Source organism: Mytilus galloprovincialis, chromosome 4 (genome assembly GCF_965363235.1).
Source record: "Mytilus galloprovincialis chromosome 4, xbMytGall1.hap1.1, whole genome shotgun sequence".
NCBI lineage: Eukaryota > Metazoa > Mollusca > Bivalvia > Mytilida > Mytilidae > Mytilus > Mytilus galloprovincialis.
In genome coordinates, this window is record NC_134841.1 from 99,092,721 (window position 1) to 99,111,753 (window position 19,033).

The 19,033-nt window shown below is 31.4% G+C and overlaps 1 protein-coding gene across 1 annotated transcript; it reads left to right on the top strand.

The window, feature by feature from the left end:
- Positions 1 to 3,003: 3,003 nt before the first annotated feature.
- Positions 3,004 to 13,113, top strand: LOC143073579 (polyadenylate-binding protein-interacting protein 2B-like). Its single transcript, XM_076249219.1, has 4 exons — positions 3,004 to 3,109; positions 11,452 to 11,620; positions 11,948 to 12,046; positions 12,520 to 13,113. Exons 2-4 carry the CDS (start codon positions 11,489 to 11,491, stop codon positions 12,577 to 12,579), a joined length of 291 nt encoding a protein of 96 aa, XP_076105334.1. The 5' UTR covers positions 3,004 to 3,109; positions 11,452 to 11,488; the 3' UTR covers positions 12,580 to 13,113.
- Positions 13,114 to 19,033: the final 5,920 nt, after the last annotated feature.

Sequence of the window (19,033 nt, forward strand, 5' to 3'; positions counted from 1 at the left end):
TTTATCGGGTCAAGATCTATCTGCCCTGAAATTTTGAGATGAATCGGACAACCCGTTGTTGGGTTACTGCCCCTGAATTGGTAATTTCAAGGAAATTTTACTGTTTTTGGTTATTATCTTGAATGTTATTATAGATAGAGATAAAGTGTAAACAGCAATAATGTTCAGCTAAATAAGATCTACAAATAAGTCTCATGACCGAAACTGTCAATTGACCCCTTAAGGAGTTATTGCCCTTTATAGTCAATTTTTAACAATTTTCATAATTTTTTGTAAATTTTTGGAAAATATTTTCAACTGTAATTACCGGGCCAAGTTCATTATTGATAGAGATAATTGTAACAACAAGAATGTCCAGTAAAGAAAGATCTACAAATACATTACCATCACCAAAACACAATTTTGTCATGAATTTATCTGTGTCCATTGTTTAGTATGCATATAGACCAAGGTGAGCGACACAGGCTAGAGAGCCTCTAGTTAATCTACACCATTGTCCTATATTACCTATATATGAAGTAGAATTATTTGATTTGTCGTTTTTACCCCATGACGGCTGACAAATTTGATCTCGTTATTTTAGTATTATAGATGTTTCACATTTTTCATGTCGTGTGGCTTTTTATTGCCGACTGTACGGTATTGTTTTTTTCTATTTGTTTAAGGCTGTTTGTGCTACCACTTCAATTTAAATCTGATGGATAGTCGTTTCTGAGTGAGTGAGTGAGTGAGTGAGTGAGTGAGCGGTTTCATTATCAAGGGTTCACAGAGAAGAAAGGATGTGATGGTATTGATTTAAATTTTAGTTATCATGTGACAGACGATGACAAGATTGTGATCATAACTTGCTTGTAATGTATACTGTGGTAACCTATACTATTGTATACTAACAAGCAATGTTAACCGATATTGTCTGTTAGAAGAAAGACAACTCTGACTTTTCTTTATTTCAAGTTATAATGTAAAATGTGGTACTATTGCCAATTAGACCAAATGACATAAATTTAACAACTATAGTCGATGATTACTCAGGGCCGTAACTACCTATGAGGCTCCCCTGAATTTTCTACACCAAATTTTATTTTTTTGAAGTAAAAAAATAAAATATTGACAATATGAACACGAAGAACTTGAATTATTATTATAAACAACACAAGTTAACAGTTTTAAGTGTTATCATGATACGTGATATGTCTGTCATTTTTCGGATTTTTGATCGAAAGTAAACCGTTTCAGTATTTGTTTTATTTGTTTTGTTTTTTTTTTCGTGTGGCCGTCCGTCTGTTATTCAGTATTGAGGGGTCAGTATTCGTATGAGAACACATATGAAACTTTGCTTTCGATAATTTTGAATAAAAACTTAACTATTCACATTTATTTTGGGGCTCAATTATTTAAGCAGATGAAGTTTCTATTGTATTGTGAATCTTTTAAGATATCGGAAATTCGTTACCGGCTGAATCAGCTGTTGGATCCTTTTTTTTAAGGTTCCCGATCGTACGAGAACATTATGGTCAATGCCTTAGTAGGTACACACTCCCATTCGTTGTAGCAGGGACTTTCTATACTAGTATATACTAGACTAGCATAGAAAGTCCCTGTTTGATGTTATATACATGTCTGTTCAGCTTTCAACAATATTGAAATTCAAGATCCTCGATAAAAAAAAATATCTTGTGTTTTATAATCTTGCTTTATATGTTTTTTGAACTGACCAGTTTCTAAAAAAATATCTTTAAATACAGAAAATACAGATAATAATTGTTTGCATGAAAATTGCTCCAAGGATCCAGCAAAACTGAGGATCCATAGCCCCCCCCCCCCCCCCGAAAATCAAATGGTTGCTGCCTTAGCTGTTGCAAAGTGTTTAAGAAGAGATAAATGTGAAAGTCAAATGTTGCAATTTCTGATGCCAGAATTCAATCACCTGCCCAAACGAGTCATAAAGAACAATTTTATATTTTGTATTTTGTAAATAAGATGTACTGTATGGTCATTTAATACATGTACCAATGGTGTGTATCAATGCTTTTTTCATCAAAATCCATATTATGAATTATTGTACAAGTTATATTAAAGTGAATATTTGTAATTTGTACAGGCACTTTTTGTACAAATTACAATTTGTACAAAGTCAAAATACAAATTATAATTTGTACAAAATGATAAGGCAGCAACCATTTGATTTTCTGGGGGGGGGGGCTATGGTTTTTTTTTTCTGGACAAATTTTTTTTTTCACCTGCGGCGAAAAACAATCCATTTTTTTCGCGACAAGTCGAAAACAATTTTTTTCTTTCAATTTTAGCATTACATATAGTGGCAGCTGAGGGTGAAACAAACATTTTTTTTTTCTCTCAGAATCAAAAACAAATTATTTTTTTCTCCAAAAACTGGAAACAAACTTTTTTTTCCAAAAAAAAACATAGCCCCCCCCCCCCCAGAAAATCAAATGGTTGCTGCCTAACTTGTACACAACATATACATCAATTCCTTGAAATAACCAAGGATTTGAATGTATAGTTCTGACAGTTCTTACTATACAAATCCTTATTCACCAAAAAAAATAACACAAAAAAGGAGAATATGATATGATTTACTGTATTATGAACGATCATGATCATGAATTTACCCTAATCAGGAACAGATGTAACTTGAATAAATTAATTTATTATAATTTTAGGCAAATAGTGTGGGTGTCAATATTTTAAGTTATTTCCCAACCTTACTTTAAACGGAAAGCGGATGTGACGTATTATGTTTTTGCGGTATTACACCTTGAACTGTCTTTCCTTTTTGTTTACAAACATTGTTTACAACAAATTCATGCGCCGAGGCCGCGGACGACAAGTAATTTAAAATCTTACTGAAATTGACAAATGATAGCTCATAAATAACAATAATTAAACATTCATATCGATGAAATATAAATATAATGTGTCTATTGTGTTAATTTTGCAAATTCGAGTAAGCTCAGGAGAACTATTTACTTGTGGAATAAAAAACGATTTACACAGTCTGTCATAAACAAAGGTCTGATTAGTGAAACCCGACTTTTACGGAAATTACACAACAAAAAACCTTTAACACAGAACAGTGTTTGTGTCACAGGTAGTTACACTTCATTATCACATTACAAGCCATCTGAAAATCTGTTTGGTACCGTGACATTATGTATTTCATGATATTTTGTCAAATGTTTGTAAACACTGCAAAACAGACAAAGTGAAAGGGGAGATAAAAATTCATTTCGTTCTTTGTGTTTGCATTTTCTTATTGAAAAGGCAAATGACACATAGAACTATAAATAATCGCACATTATTTAAGACAGATAAAACTTCTCTTCTTTAAAAGTTTACACCTTTTTCAAGTTGGTATGTGGTTTAGAATATGCAGGTATACCTTAGCCTACTCAGGGTGGTGGTCTTTTTTTGCAAATTCTGTTGCAAATACAACACAAAACAATAAAAGACCCCCATAGAGCAACAAAAAAGCGATGAGCTCGGAGGGGCTATTTAAATACATTGGTCCAATATAATATACGAAATAAAACAAAAAACATAAATAATACACCAATATACAATTATTGAGTCGACCACTGATGAAGCCGGACTTGGGGATTTTTTCCCCAAACACGGCAGAAACACCGGGCCTAACATTCATGCTCTTATTTTTGGTCCCGTTTTCAAATTGGTCTACATTAAGGTCCAAAGGGTCCAAAATTAAACTTAGTTTGATTTTAACAAAAATTGAATTCTTGGGGTTCTTTGATATGCTGAATTTAAAAATGTACTTAGATTTTTAATTATTGGCCTAGTTTTCAAGTTGGTCCAAATGGGGGTCCAAAATTAAACTTTGATTGATTTCATCAAAAATTGAATAAATGGGTTCTTTGATATGCCAAATCTAACTGTGTATGTAGATTCTTAATTTTTGGTCCAGTTTTCAAATTGGTCTACATTAAGGTCCAAAGGGTCCAAAATTAAACTAAGTTTGATTTTAACAAAAATTAAATTCTTGAGCTTATTTGATATGCTTTATCTAAATATGTACTTTGATTTTTGATTATGGGCCCAGTTTTCAAGTTGGTCCAAATCAGGATTCCATATCAAGTATTGTGCAATAGCAAGAAATTTTCAATTGCACAGTATTGCACAATAGCAAGAAATATCTAATTGCACAATATTGTGCAATAGCAATTAATTTTCAATTGGAGTTATCTTTCTGTGTATAGAATAGAAGTTGATAATATATGTTGGAAATTTGCCAGACATGACTATGATGTCATTAAGGTCTTTCCTCTCCGCGAGGAAAGACCTTATTGTTTTTCTCCGGTTTTTAAGGTCTTTCCTCTTCCCGAGGAAAGACCTTATTGTTTTTCGCATGTTTTTGTTTTTTTTTCATCCAGCATTTGTTTGACATGGCCTCCCCTCGTTTCTATTGGAGTTATCAAGACCAAATATGGACCATCGGTAGACCTCATTATGAGGTATTACCAGATGAGGCTGTGTAGGATTTCATTATCCCATTTAGAAGTTATCTCCCTTTTATTGTTTTTTTTTCGACATGGCCCCCCCTCGTTGTTTTTGAAGATATCATGACTTTATGTAGACAATAGTTAGATCTCATCATGATGTGTTACCATATGAGGCTGCTAAGGATTTCATCATTCCCTATGAGAGTTATGTCCCCTTGAAGCAATTTCTTTCTGTTACATTTTTCTCAAAAAGTATTCAAGATAGAATCCATTTGAAAACGTACAAGACCAGATGGCAATGTTAATCAACAGTTACAATCATTTTGTTGTTAACCCTTATAAGGAGTTATTTCCCTTGAAAAAATCTCGAGAACCGGAAGTCGTAAAGACTTGGGATCTACACCAATAATCTTAAGTTCATATGACCTTTAATTTGCACCCAAGGTCAAAGGTCACCGAGTGCAAAAAAAAATTATGCTGCAATATCAAGCTTTCATATTAAGAAAACGATAAGAGTTTGCTGTATACTTACAGCGTATAAAATGTTCCTCTCGACGAGCTCTACATTTTACACACTGAGCTCAAAAGAGTCCGACCGTCTGTTCAAAAGTTACGACGGGATGATTCTTAAAAGTATAGTATTGTGTGTATATCTTTTTAAAGGTAACAGATATCAACCTACTATAAACTGAAAAGATGATCAGTAATTCAAGACCTTCAATTTGAGGTCAATGTCAGGTCATGATGAAATTTCACCTTGACCTTCACATTATACTTTGACCTTGACCTTGTGATATTTGAAAGGTCAAGTGGTCCTGAGTTGAATGGTGATAGTCCCATGTCTTTACGACTTCCGGTTCTCAAGTTTTGTATTGCATCATATATTTGATGATTAATTGTGACCTTGGTGAACTTTGAAATTGTCCCAATTCTTTTTCTATAATGTTGTCCTTCAACTGTAGATCATTTATCATTTAACAGATTTTAGATATCTATTGTCGTTTTAGAGATAATGCAGTTTGAAGTTTTGCGAGCAGAGGCATGTATTTCTGAATCATCAAGAGCTTACCACTTAAAATGTTTAAGAAATTGAAGAGGTTGACATAGTTATATGTTTGACCAAATACCAAAAACATTCCATGGAAAAAAACACCAAAAAATCAATTTGAAATTTTCATGTTTTGCATTGACTTTGTAAGTTTCATAACTTCTATTTATATAGTTGATATTGCATCATTATTTGCACTTTGTCAAATGGGGTCATCTGATATATCAAATTGAAGGTCTTAATAAACTCTACTTAAAAATGAAAATTTTAAACCCCCTTTTCATCCAAGGGAGACGGGTGGGGTCATTTAGTGCAAACATTCAAATTTCTCAGATGGTAAGGTTGTCGCATATCAAATGAAAGAACATAAAGCGAACATTTCAAATTTCAAATTGACGTCTCCCAAAAATGAGTTGGATGGGGTCATTGAGTGCAAAAAATAAATGTTCTTTTAAGGTAGGGTTGTTGTATATCAAATGAAAGGTCATGATGTGTACATTTCAAATAGCAAATTCCTGACCTCCAAAAAATAGTAAGATAGGGTTATTTAGTGCAAAAATCAAACTTTCTAGAATATGGCGTTGTCGCATATCAAATGAAAGCTCATCTACTCTATGTTACATATATAATAATTCCGATCTCAAAAATGTAGGCGGATGAGATCATTAAGTGATAAAAGTGAAAAGTTTCAGAAAGTATGCTTGTCGTATATCAAACGAAACGTCGTACAAAGTACATTACGAAAACATCACTTTTACAGGAAAGACCTTTCAATTGTTTTACAAACAATTGAGATACTAGTTTTTTTTTTTTTTTTTTTTTTTTCATCCAGCATTTGTTTAACATGGCCTCCCCTTGTTTCTATTGAAGTTATCAAGACCAAATATGGACCATCGGTAGACCTCATCATGAAGTATTACCAGATGAGGCTGTGTAGGATTTCATCATCCCCTTTAGAAGTTATCTCCCTTTTATTGGTTTTTTTCGACATGGCCCCCCCTCGTTGTTTTTGAAGATATCATGACCTTATTTGGACAAAAGTTAGATCTCATCATGATGTGTTACCATATGAGGCTGCTAAGGATTTCATCATTCCCTATGAGAGTTATGTCCCCTTGAAGCAATTTCTTTCTTTTACATTTTTCTCAAAAAGTATTCAAGATAGAATCGATTTGAAAACGGCAACATGTACAGGACCAGATGGCAATGTTAATAAACATATACAATCATTTGATTGTTAACCCTTATAAGGAGTTATTTCCCTTGAAAAAATATAAACAATTTTTGAAAAATTGTATCTCGAGAACCGGAAGTCGTAAAGACTTGGGACCTACACCAATAATCTTAAGTTCATGTGACCTTTAATTTGCACCCAAGGTCAAAGGTCACCGAGTGCAAAAAAAAATTACGCTGCAATTTCAAGCTTTCATATTAAGAAAACGATAAGAGTTTGCTTCATACTTACAGCGTATAAAATGTTCCTCTCGACGAGCTCTACATTTTATACTCTGACCTCAACAGAGTCCGACTGTCTGTTCAAAAGTTACGACGGGATCATTCTTAAAAGTGTAGTATTGTGTGTATATCTTTTTAAAGGTAACAGATATCAACCTACTATAAACTGCAAAGATGATCAGTAGTTCAAGACCTTCAATTTGAGGTCAATGTCAGGTCATGATGAAATTTCACCTTGACCATCATATTTTACTATGACCTTGACCTTGTAATATTTGAAAGGTCAAGTGGTCCTGAGTTGAATGGTGATAGTCCCATGTCTCTACGACTTCTGGTTCTCAAGTTTTGTATTGCATCGTATATTTGATGATTAATTGTGACCTTGGTGAACTTTGAAATTGTCCCAATTCTTTTTCTATAATGTTGTCCTTCAACTGTAGATCATTTATCATTTAACAGATTTGAGATATCTATTGTCGTTTTAGAGATAATGCAGTGTGAAGTTTTTCGAGAGGAGGCATGTATTTCTGAATCATCAAGAGCTTACCACTTAAAATGTTTTAGAAATTGAAGAGGTTGACATAGTTATATGTTTGACCAAATACCAAAAACATTCAATGGAAAAAAACACCAAAAAATCAATTTGAAATTTTCAAGTTTTGCATTGACTTTGTAAGTTTCATAACTTCTATTTATATAATTGATATTGCATCATTATTTGCACTTTGTCAAATGGGGTCATCTGATATATCAAATTGAAGGTCTTAATAAACTCTACTTAAAAATGAAAATTTTAAACCCCCTTTTCATCCGAGGGGGACGGGTGGGGTCATTTAGTGCAAACATTCAAATTTCTCAGATGGTAAGGTTGTCGCCTATCAAATGAAAGAACATAAAGCGTACATTTCAAATTTCAAATTGACGTCTCCCAAAAATGGGTTGGATGGGGTCATTGAGTGCAAAAAATAAATGTTCTTTTAAGGTAGGGTTGTTGTATATCAAATGAAAGGTCATGATGTGTACATTTGAAATATCAAATTTCCGACCTCCAAAAATTTGTTGGATAGGGTTATTAAGTGCAAAAATCAAACTTTCAAGAATATGGTGTTGTCGCATATCAAACGAAAGCTCATCTTCTCTGTTCCATATATCATAATTCCGATCTCAAAAATGTAGACGGATGAGGTCATTAAGTGTAAAAAGCGAAAAGTTTCAGAAGGTGTGCTTGTCGTATATCAAACGAAAGGTCGTACAAAGAACAATACGAAAACATCACTTTTAAAGGAAAGACCTTTCAATTGTTTTACAAACAATGGAGATACTAGTTTTCTATTTTTATTTGCCAATAACTTTATGTAAATAACTTCATTGGAAATTTGCCAATATAAAATGTTGCTGATGAAGCTTTTTGGGATACGATTGCTTTTAAGCAATCCGTAGACTTTTACCGTTGACTCAGGGCTCATTCCCTCACGTCAACCGTTTTATTCTAAACATTCAGCAACATCTCAGATTCTTATGATTGTCTTGCTTTAAAAGGTAAAAACAAGCAAAAGGATTGAACATAAACAACTTTCCTGTAATGTTCTTCTCATAATCTTCATGTTTGATTTTTCCCTTGACTTATATGCGTGTTTTTAACAACACGGAAAATCAAAATTAAGCAGTATTTATATTTAGTGTTTTTATAAATTTAGAAACACGTCAGAGGGAATTCCCCAGTTTTGATAAATGCGAGAGTTCTTTGAATTCCGATAATTCTATTTCTGTCATTTAAGAACTGAAGTGGAGTTTTCTGTATTTTACCGTTATGAAACTGATACTGTACTTTCATAAAGAAATTGAGACTCATTCATCATATCATAAATTAAATAAACGTTCTTGTTCCAAATCGCAAGTCGCGGGTTTGTTTATGTATTAATGCGCATGCGTATAGTTTTCTTGATTTCAAGGGGTATCAGATTGAGTGGTTGTTCTGGATTCCCCGCTTATTAATTTATTTGAAACTCATTGGATTCTTTCTATGTCTGCCTGCTATTGAGGGTTTAATATTGTTGTTGCATGATTTAAAATCATATGCATCATTTAAATTAAAATCAATGAAGTTTTACCTATAACACCCCTTTAGCCGAAATGGAGTCTTCCATATTATCGTTTCGAGTTGTCTCCCTTTCAGAAGTATTTCCCGTCAAAATCGTTAAGAAAAAATTAACTCGTTAGATGTCGATAAACGTCGTATTATATTAAGAACGATCTCAATTTAAACAGAGGAGTGTGTACGGAAGGATTCATGCCCACTGACCCAAAGGAAATTAATAATTAAAGAGTTAGAAATGGGGTTCCTCCTAGAATTAACGATGATAAGATACGAAGTGAATAGTCCGAGATTACTGGGTACAAGTCAAATCGGCACCCACAGAAAAAGTCAAATCGGCACCTGGTTAAATCGGCACCTATTTAAAAGTCAATTCGGCATCCAATAATATTTGATATAATATATGGGACTGGGAAATGGGGTTCCTCCTAGAATTAACGGTGATAATATACGAAGTGAATAGTCCCGAGATTACTGGGTACAAGTCAAATCGGCACCCATAGAAAAAGTCAAATCGGCACCTGGTTAAATCGGCATCTAGTCAAATCGGCACCTATTTAAAATTCAATTCGGCATCCAATAATACTTGATATAATATATGGGACTGGGACTATTTAAGTTTATAATTTAAGTATACTAGCATAAAAGTCCCCCACGGTTCCAGCTTGTCTGGCAAATCAGCCGTCGGACATCAGAGTAATCTCGAACTATGAAGTGAAATACCTTCTCTCTCTCTCTCAGTGACTGCTGTGGAAAGTAAAATTGGAATTGATAGCAGACAAATAAAACACAATAAGTACATTGCTCGTACACTTGTATCTGGGATTAGCTATTTTTAAAGTTGATTGACTATTCAGATTTATATTACCTTTACATGTGCAGTTGAATTAGTTTTGAAAATAATACTATCCAGCTGTACCAGGCCTTGCGGCCATAAAACTTTCGAGTCAGTTTTTTTGTACTCATACTCAAAAATTAACCAATGAAATTGCTTGATTTCTTGTTTCGAGCATGATTTTTGTGCTCCAAGCACTGAGCAAAGTTTTATGCCTTCAAGGCCATAGTCCAAATAATTATGACGTCTTGGATGGCTATTATATTTTTTTTCTTTAAGTCAATTTGACTTTTTCTATGGGGGCCGTTAATTCTAGGAGGAACCCCATTTCTACGACGTCGAAGTAAGGCGTCAAAGAAAAAAAAATATAATAGCCTTTCAAGACGTCATAATTATTTGGACTATCAAGGCCAGGGCTGCCAAAAATGTGTGAGACTCACGCATGTTCATGATTTTTTGCAGCAGTATCCTTGGATCAATTTTTTCCTCTTTGATCTTTTCTTATTTTGGCCAAATCTCACGAATTTGCTTAATGAAAAGTTGGCAGAACTGCTATACATGTGTCAATGAAAACTATATGGCAATCGTATCCCTCAGAGCATTCTGCTCTTTGATTTTCCTTATCTTATCTAAAATGTTTTTAGATAATGTATGTTGGACATTTGCCAGACATGACTATGATGTCATTTTCTATTTTTATTTGCCAATAACTTTATGTAAATAACTTCATTGGAAATTTGCCAATATAAAATGTTGCTGATGAAGTTTTTTTTATTGTTTTATACAATAAACAATGTATATTCACTTTTACTACCAACCAATCTTTACCATTCAGTGATAACAAGCACTTTATTTTACATTTTAATATTTTATGATGTATTTAAAAGAGTAGTTATTGTTGCAAACTCCATTAGAAATTTGAATTGATATCAGTTTTGGAAAAAGGGAAACGGGGATGTGAAAAAAAAAGGGGGGGTTTAAATTTTTCTCATTTCAGATTTCATTAATAAAAAGAAAATTTCTTCAAACATTTTTTTGAGAGGATTAATATTTAACAGCATAGTGAATTGCTCAAAGGCAAAAAAAAACTTTTAAGTTCATTAGACCACATTCATTCTGTGTCAGAAACCTATGCTGTGTCAACTATTTAATTTTAGATTTAAAAAGTTTGAAGAAGAAATCTTTAATTGATTTGTAAAATCTTGACATTTGTTTTGTGTATAGAAAAACCATGTAATGTCAAAAATTTGATCACAATCCAAATTCAGAGCTGTATCACGCTTGAATGTTTTGTCCATACTTGCCCCAACTGTTCAGGGTTCGACCTCTGCGGTCGTATAAAGCTGCGCCCTGCGGAGCACCTGCTTACCAGTTCTTTTTCTAATTTATTTACATAAGAATATTTTTTTTACCAAAAATCAAGTGTACGCCCAGACGTTTTGACGTAAACGTAGCTACGGGCATGTATTTGAATATAAGGTCCAGACATAATAAAATGTGAAACAAAATATCTTGTAATCTGATGAAAATTTTGCTTTTTCAGATTATACACAGAATATTTTTATAGAATAAGAAGAAACATGAGACGTCCTTTGAAATTACAAGAACAGATATGGTTTACCATTGACGATCTTCCAGTGCCTCTACCAAGTGATGTAGATTTTACTGATTATTTATGGATGGCTGAAGAATTAGAAGAATTTGATAGACAGGTAATAAATTGATGATTGTGTATGTACAAGAATGAAGATAAATCCTGAATTATTTTAGTTTTAAATCTTAAAGTATTCAAGTGAAACTACGTTTTTGTACTGCAATATAAAAAAGAAGATGTGATTCCAAATAACTGGCCATGATTTCATTCAGGCCTTTTATAGCTGACTATGTGGTCTGGGATTTGCTCATTGTTAAAGGCCGTTAAGGTGACCTATAGTTAATTATTTCTGTGTCATTTTGGTCTCTTATGGAGAGTTGTCTCATTGGCAATCATACCACATCTTCTTTTTTTTATATTATAATTTAAACATAACTTATTTCAGGTAGAAGAAGAATTTTGGGAAGAGTTATTTTTAGAAGCCTGTTTTGATGAAATGTTAGCAGAAGAGGAAGCCCAATGGCAATATTTTAATTCTCCACAGGTTAGTAAACATTAACATACATTTTACATATATATAGTACACAGAGATCCTGTGAAGGTATTGTAATGTTAATATTCCATACAAATGAATTAAATTTGGTTTAACTTAAGATGTATTTAGGATATATGCATGTTGCATCTGTCTAAAATAAATACTTTACTCTCAGTTTTTCTACTGAAGGTTATTTGTACTTTCCAGGAGCTCTTGCATCCTCCAATAGAAACTTACTGCCACAAAATAGCACCATAGTGCTGAAAGTGGCATTAAACACCAATTAATCAATAAGATAAGTAGTTTAACAACGTAAGCAATTTACAAAACCATACAGATCCTCAAGCTCAGTTCAAACTGTAAAAACATATCCGATTCTCGAGTAAAAAATGACTAGTTATGAACAATTTAATCTACAATTTATTACTTCTGATGCATGTTTGTACAGGAAGAATCAAGTACTTTAACATTTTATATTTCAGATCTCAAATAGTAAACTAAATCCAGAAGCACCTGTATTTGTTCCAAAGTTTTCTGTGTAGCATGAATAGTGACTAGTCTGATACTAAAGTGCTAAGCCAGATTGTCTTTCAAATAACATTATAAAATACTCCTGCCATTCCTTTGTGGTCAGTATTCACTTACCAAATTCATCATTTATCATCATTTGTTTATTTTCCATTATATTTTATACTATTTTGTTAATATTGTATAAGTTTGAAAATGATTGCATGTAAAGTGTGAGAGTCTAATGGTGCATTGCATTGTCACAAAGTATGCTAAGCATACATACATGATACATGTCATTTTCATTTTACCATGCAAGTCTGCTAGAAATTTAAAATGAGTGCTAATAATTTGTCACATTTAAATTATTTAAAAGATGTAATCTTTGTCAATAATGTAATCATGCAAAAGTTGTAAAAGAATAAAAATTAATTATTGAAAGAGTAAATATGGAACATTTGTCATTCAATTCATTAATTCTTGAATTGAAGAAATGATTATACACTAGATCAAGTTTGTCAAGACTAAATCTTTGGTTAAAAATATTTTATGCACTCATTTTAATTGTTGAAAATGCACAAAACTACATACAATGTACGCATATCATTAGGTGAAAATGTAAGATGTTTGTCTTCCAATCTTTCTGACATGTTTATTTATTGTATGAATAAATACTATTTCCACAACCTCAATGAACAGTACAGTAAGAGTAAATCTTATTAGGTGTTTTCTTGAAGCTTTTAAAAAAGGCAGAAAACCCATTGTTTAATAAAAGTTTGTGCTAATTTGTATCTTAAAATATTGATGCTTATTGCACTAAGTAAATATAATAGAAAAAACTGTTATAAGATATAATATATGCGACTCAATTCATTTGATGGAAATTATGGATTTGACATGGTCTAATGTTGACAGTTATTTTTGTTAAAATTGCTCTATTTGTGGTTAAAACATAGTTTTACAGAAAATTGTTTGGTAATGCTTGAAATATTTAAAATTTACCATTTCACTTAATAACATCCATGTAACACATGTAAAAGTTCCTCTACTTAAAGAATAATTTCAATGAGATAATTTTTTCCTCTAACTGTACTGTATAATTGATTTCATTATTTTTGTTTCAAGCTTCCTTCATGTTTTTGTTTACTAGAACCCACATAACAATGGCAGGTGTTGAAAAAAATGATAAAAAATATTGAAATAATATATAAAAATAATGATAAAATTTAGCTTGTCTTTATATAAATTTTATATTGTATTCTGCACATACAAATTTACTTGAATGTAGATATGTTTTGTTAGAATGAGATGTTGGACATCCAGATAAAATTAGAATGAAAGAATTTAAAATAAATACTTGAATAAAGTTTTTACTTATGTATATGTATATATTGCCATATAATGAGATATGTACATTGCATACTAACAAACTGATCTCAAATGTGACAATGTCTTAAAAAGATGATAATTCGTAATAAATTAAGTAAAAGTTAAATAATTATAACATTAAAGTGTGGATGTCCAGCATAAGCTTGATGAAGGATTCAATGATCCCAAAGGCAGTACACACAGTAGTCTTTTGTTTTATAAAATACTTCCTAAAGTCATAATAGAAACCCTCAAGTTTGTACTTTGTAAGTATCCTGTTGAAGGTCTTATGGAGGGTATGTGTTGCAAAATTAATGAGAAAGATGAAATTACTTGTAGAAACTTGAATTTTTAATACTTTACCTCTAGTTGTCTAATTTTGAGTCCAATGAAAAAATTCTCATTCATTGTTTAAAAAAAATTTCAGATGGAAAAAACTGATTTCCTTTTATGTGTTCTATTATTGCATGAAATAAACAGCAAGTTTTTTGTGTTTTAAGAATCAGGTTTACTGTGTTACATAACTCTTATTGGGATCATTGTATTTTTTATGTGTGTATTTTTAAAGGTAAATTTGTATTTAAAACCTCTCTAAACTGGTTAACATTCGACATTCATATATGGTAGGAAACCTATAAAATCTAAAACTTGTCCCATTATTGTTGGACTGTATTTAATGCTAGAAATTCAAATATACCATGTTTAGAGAGGTTAGGTTTTATAAAGAAATAAACTTAAAAAAAATAATTTGTAAAATACTTAAAATGACAATTTGATATATATATAAAAAAAAATCTATTTTTGTTTTCTTTTTAACTATTAGAGCTAACATTGGCAGGTGCAAATTTAAACAGATAAGTTTTGAAAAAGGATTTTGTTTTGTGAAAAAAAGCTTTGGGGAAAAAAATAATGACTGTCTAATTATGGATGTCATGAGTTAGAAATACTCTTTAACACTGAACAAAATGATGAATGTTATTCCAGTGAGAAATTTCATTTAAAATTGTTTGATACACATCTAATATTTTTTAAAAGATGATATTTGCACCTCTCAAGTTTTCTCAGAAATTTTTTTTTAGGGCTATAAACTTGTACTCAATAAAATTCAGGCTTTTATCCATTCTTATAGATAACTTATTGAAATTTGTTGATGATGTACTTTTTGGTAGACTATATGTTTTAATGGTAGGTTCTGTCTGGTAAAAAAAAATCTTGCTGTACACATGATACAGTGAGGCAACTACAAAAAAAGAGGAATTAGTTTCCTTCCAGAGGAAAATACAAAAAAGAGGGATAAGGTTTGATGCTGGAATTTTATATTCACATCAATAAGTTCTGGCTAAAATTTAGACAAGAAATATGTAGAAGTTTTGGTAAAATTATCAATATTTAGAACATAGTCCTGTTAGATTTTTTTTTTACTCCTCTTGCATATAATGTATGACAAAAAAGTGAGTTTCAATTTCTTCAAACTATTGAGAGGGGAAGAATTTAATTTTATAGTAGATTATTTTATGCACTATGTATAAGCAGCCAAAAGGCCAGTTTTATTATGATATGAGGATTGTACATTATAAATGTATGACTTCTGGAACAAATCACTTATCATTAATCATGGTTCAAGTTCAGGTTACCTCCCTTTGATAGATTTATTAAACTCGTGGTTGACAAAACATTGATGTATTGTAATAATATATCTAAATTATTTACACGTTAAATTAGATCTTTCTTAAACAGTCCAGTGATCTAAATCTGTGCTAGTTAAACATTCTTTTATACAGAATTTACAATACATGTTCTTAGAATCCTTTGTGTTGAAGTTATTTGTGTTCCACTGTATTTGAAATGATAACATATCAAAATCTTTTGATGTTCAAAAAAATTATACCACACAAAGGCCTGTTTTCTTTGTATATTAAGTTAGAATATAATTTTGTTAAGGGGTCGCAGTCATTATCCTCTAACTTACATTTGAATAGGTATGGGTATAGGTAAATTGGATCAATTTAAATTGCCATATAAATTATATTTTGAAAACTTCCTCTTTACAAAATTCCTATTTATTGGTCAATTTCAGTGTTACTGGTAGTATTTTCAAATTCAAAATAATACTTTTAAACCAGTGTTGTAAACTTGAAAACTTCTATTAAATAGGGGAGATAATCTGAACCTTGTAAATCGTTCATAGCCATAATAATCAAGGATAGCCAAAACTTGATTTAGTGCAATGAATGTTGATGCATTTATTATATGTTACAATTGCCAACACTCTTTATGTTTGTTGATATGTGCTTTAATATACATTTGTACTTGTTATTAAACTTGTTAAAAATGAAATTATGTTGTTTATTTATTCTTTAGTTAACATCTTGTTTTGATTGTTATATTAATGTTCAAGGAAAACTGATATTGACTGCAAAACTGTTGCTGTTTAAAAGTTTGTCTGATGGAAAAGTTGTACTCACCATTGGTTATTCTATAGTTACCATCTTTTTTTGATGGGTTAAATAAATGTTAACTGAAAACTGACAAGAACTGCAAAAGGTTATTGTTTAAGAAGTTTGTCTAATGGAAAAGCAGTATTTTCCATTTCTACTTTTCAATTTCTAAGACTCATGTATTTTAAGACAAAATTGACAATCATGAAATATTCATCAAACTTTTTCTCAGGAGCTGAATTTCTGAAAATGGTATGCTCTATTTTGTGATAAATTTAACCATTAATCACACATCAATTTCCAGTTATCTGAATACTATTATATACTGTCACATAAATGGCCATGCAGGAAAATTGTCACTCTTTTCGGACTGCAAATCAGAAAACACTGAAACTTGGTTTAACCTTCATGTAAGCATTCTATGTCTTGTGATGTGTTCACACCTCTGTTTATCAACCGCTTCCTGTTTACCAAATGCTTATAACCTGGGTACTGTAAGGGAAAATTCAATAACACACAGTTCGACTTCTTTTTTTGTCACATTAGTGTATACTGGTAAAAATACAGGTAGTGTTTGTAAAAAAAACTCATCATAGATACCAGTATTAAATTTTTGTGTTTCTTTCGATAGAAACATAGAATTATCAGATATCAGTATCAATTTACATGCATATCAGTCCATACTAAGACCAAAACTAGTATGCTGTAGTAAATGTTATCCATTTATATCAGAAAACAAAAAAGTATAAATGATACAGAGGTGTCCGATATGTATGCAACAACTGCTCCCTATGTTTTCATGGTCTCGAATGAATAGAAGTGTCATTGGCCTTCACACCCAAATTTGATGTTTTTAAGATGGTAAAAAACTCTAAATGTATATTGTTTTATGCTAAAATAAAAACCAACCTCAAAGACAAATTATACACAGTGTCATCGTCTGTGTTTAATACTACACCTTATAAGTCTTGTCTATAACATTATATACGAAAGCTTCATTAACTAAAACATTAACTTCTGGTGAACTCCACCAGAATTTTTGTTCCTTTCAAAAACTGCTCTACGGCCAACACTCTGCGACATAATTTTACACTGAACCTTTTACAACCCCATGAAAACAGCTGGTTTACGGATACCATTTACCTACATCAACAAATGAAAACATCACTGTATTAATTGCATGCGTCCGATATACCTTCCATAGGAACGCTCGATGATGACTATTTTAAAGCGAAGGATTAATAAAAAAAAACGAGAACAGAATTATGATTGTTATGTTCATTCAGTTATTCAATGCTGTCATATTATACATACACAAGTTTCAAAATATATTTATTAGTCAAGCACAAAATGCTCCTTCCTTTCTAAGCATAGAGTCACTTTTTTTCACTTTAAAACCTCAGGATTTATGATTCATAAAATTAAAATTTGACTTAGTACTTTACATTTTAGTCGATCACAATTACATTCAATATGGCAAATTTTGAATGTCCTGTTAGAATTTGCAAGAAGGAAAACCCTTTTTGTACCCGAAACAGAGTATATGCTCTTACCTTTCATTGTTTTGGTTTGTGTTTGAGATTTTCTTTTTAGTGAACTATTTTCTGGATAAATACTTGAAATTATGTTTTGAGAAAATCGACATAACTTTGTAGCATTAACGTTCTAATAGGAAGCTGTGATAGTGTATATTGCTACAGGATTAGACAGTTGTTATTGCTGGAATTTTATGTGACTGTTATAAGAGTAATATGTTTAACTAGCTATAAAAACTGGTATAATCCATCGTTTTCTAAATAAGAACATGCCTCCAATTCAGGAATATAACAGTTATTATCCATTTGTTTGATGTGTTTGAGCTTTTGATTTTGACATTGGCTTAGGGACTTTCCGTATAGAATTTTCCTCAGAGTTATGTAGTTTTGTTATTTTACTTTTGTCCATTATTTTGATGTGTTTTGAGCTTTTCATTTTTTCACATTTGATCGTGGACTTTGACTTTTCTCAGCGCTTTTGTTTCTTTTACTTGTTACCATATAACAACAACTGATGACGCTTGGTCAAATTGTCGTGAAATTACGATACCACGTACGAAGTAAAAGGGATGTTGCTTTGTGAAAAAAATATTAATTGAAGCGACCGAAATCGGTACGAAATTTTATCAAACTTTCATTTCATTGGAAAAGCAAAGCAGACTTCAACCCAAATTAAACAGAGTTACTATCATTAGTTAAGAAATACCTTAAACTGCAAAGAATGGCATTGAAAGTTGCACCATCAATGCGCATCTCTTTTTATTACAATTATTGTAACGTTTATTTTAATAAAATCTTAAAATAGGAAAGGAAAATAAATACAGAATGACGTATTAAAGTGGTACTAGCTACGAGATTTGAAAAATAGAATATGATTTTGTTTGATTCAATCATTAATAAAATTGAAATAATGAATAGTTCGTTTTCAGCAACCAATTTGGTTTAATGTTGTCAAAAATAAGCAAAAAGAAACATCGGTGAAGAATTATTCACTTGCAAGTGATTTTAGTCCTAGTAGCTATAATGAGTTTAAAGACTTTACTGAGTCAATTATGACATTCATTCATTGGCATTCATTAACCCAAACAAATGCACATCAAACATCTTTAAAATCTTTAATCGTAAAAGATGTGAACAAATGAAATAGA

Coding starts and splice junctions, on each gene's coding strand:
- LOC143073579 (XM_076249219.1), top strand. CDS start 11,489: ATGAGACGTCCTTTGAAATTACAAGAACAGATATGGTTTACCATTGAC. Junction 11,621..11,947: donor TAGAAGAATTTGATAGACAG/GTAATAAATTGA, acceptor AACTTATTTCAG/GTAGAAGAAGAATTTTGGGA. Junction 12,047..12,519: donor AATATTTTAATTCTCCACAG/GTTAGTAAACAT, acceptor TTTATATTTCAG/ATCTCAAATAGTAAACTAAA.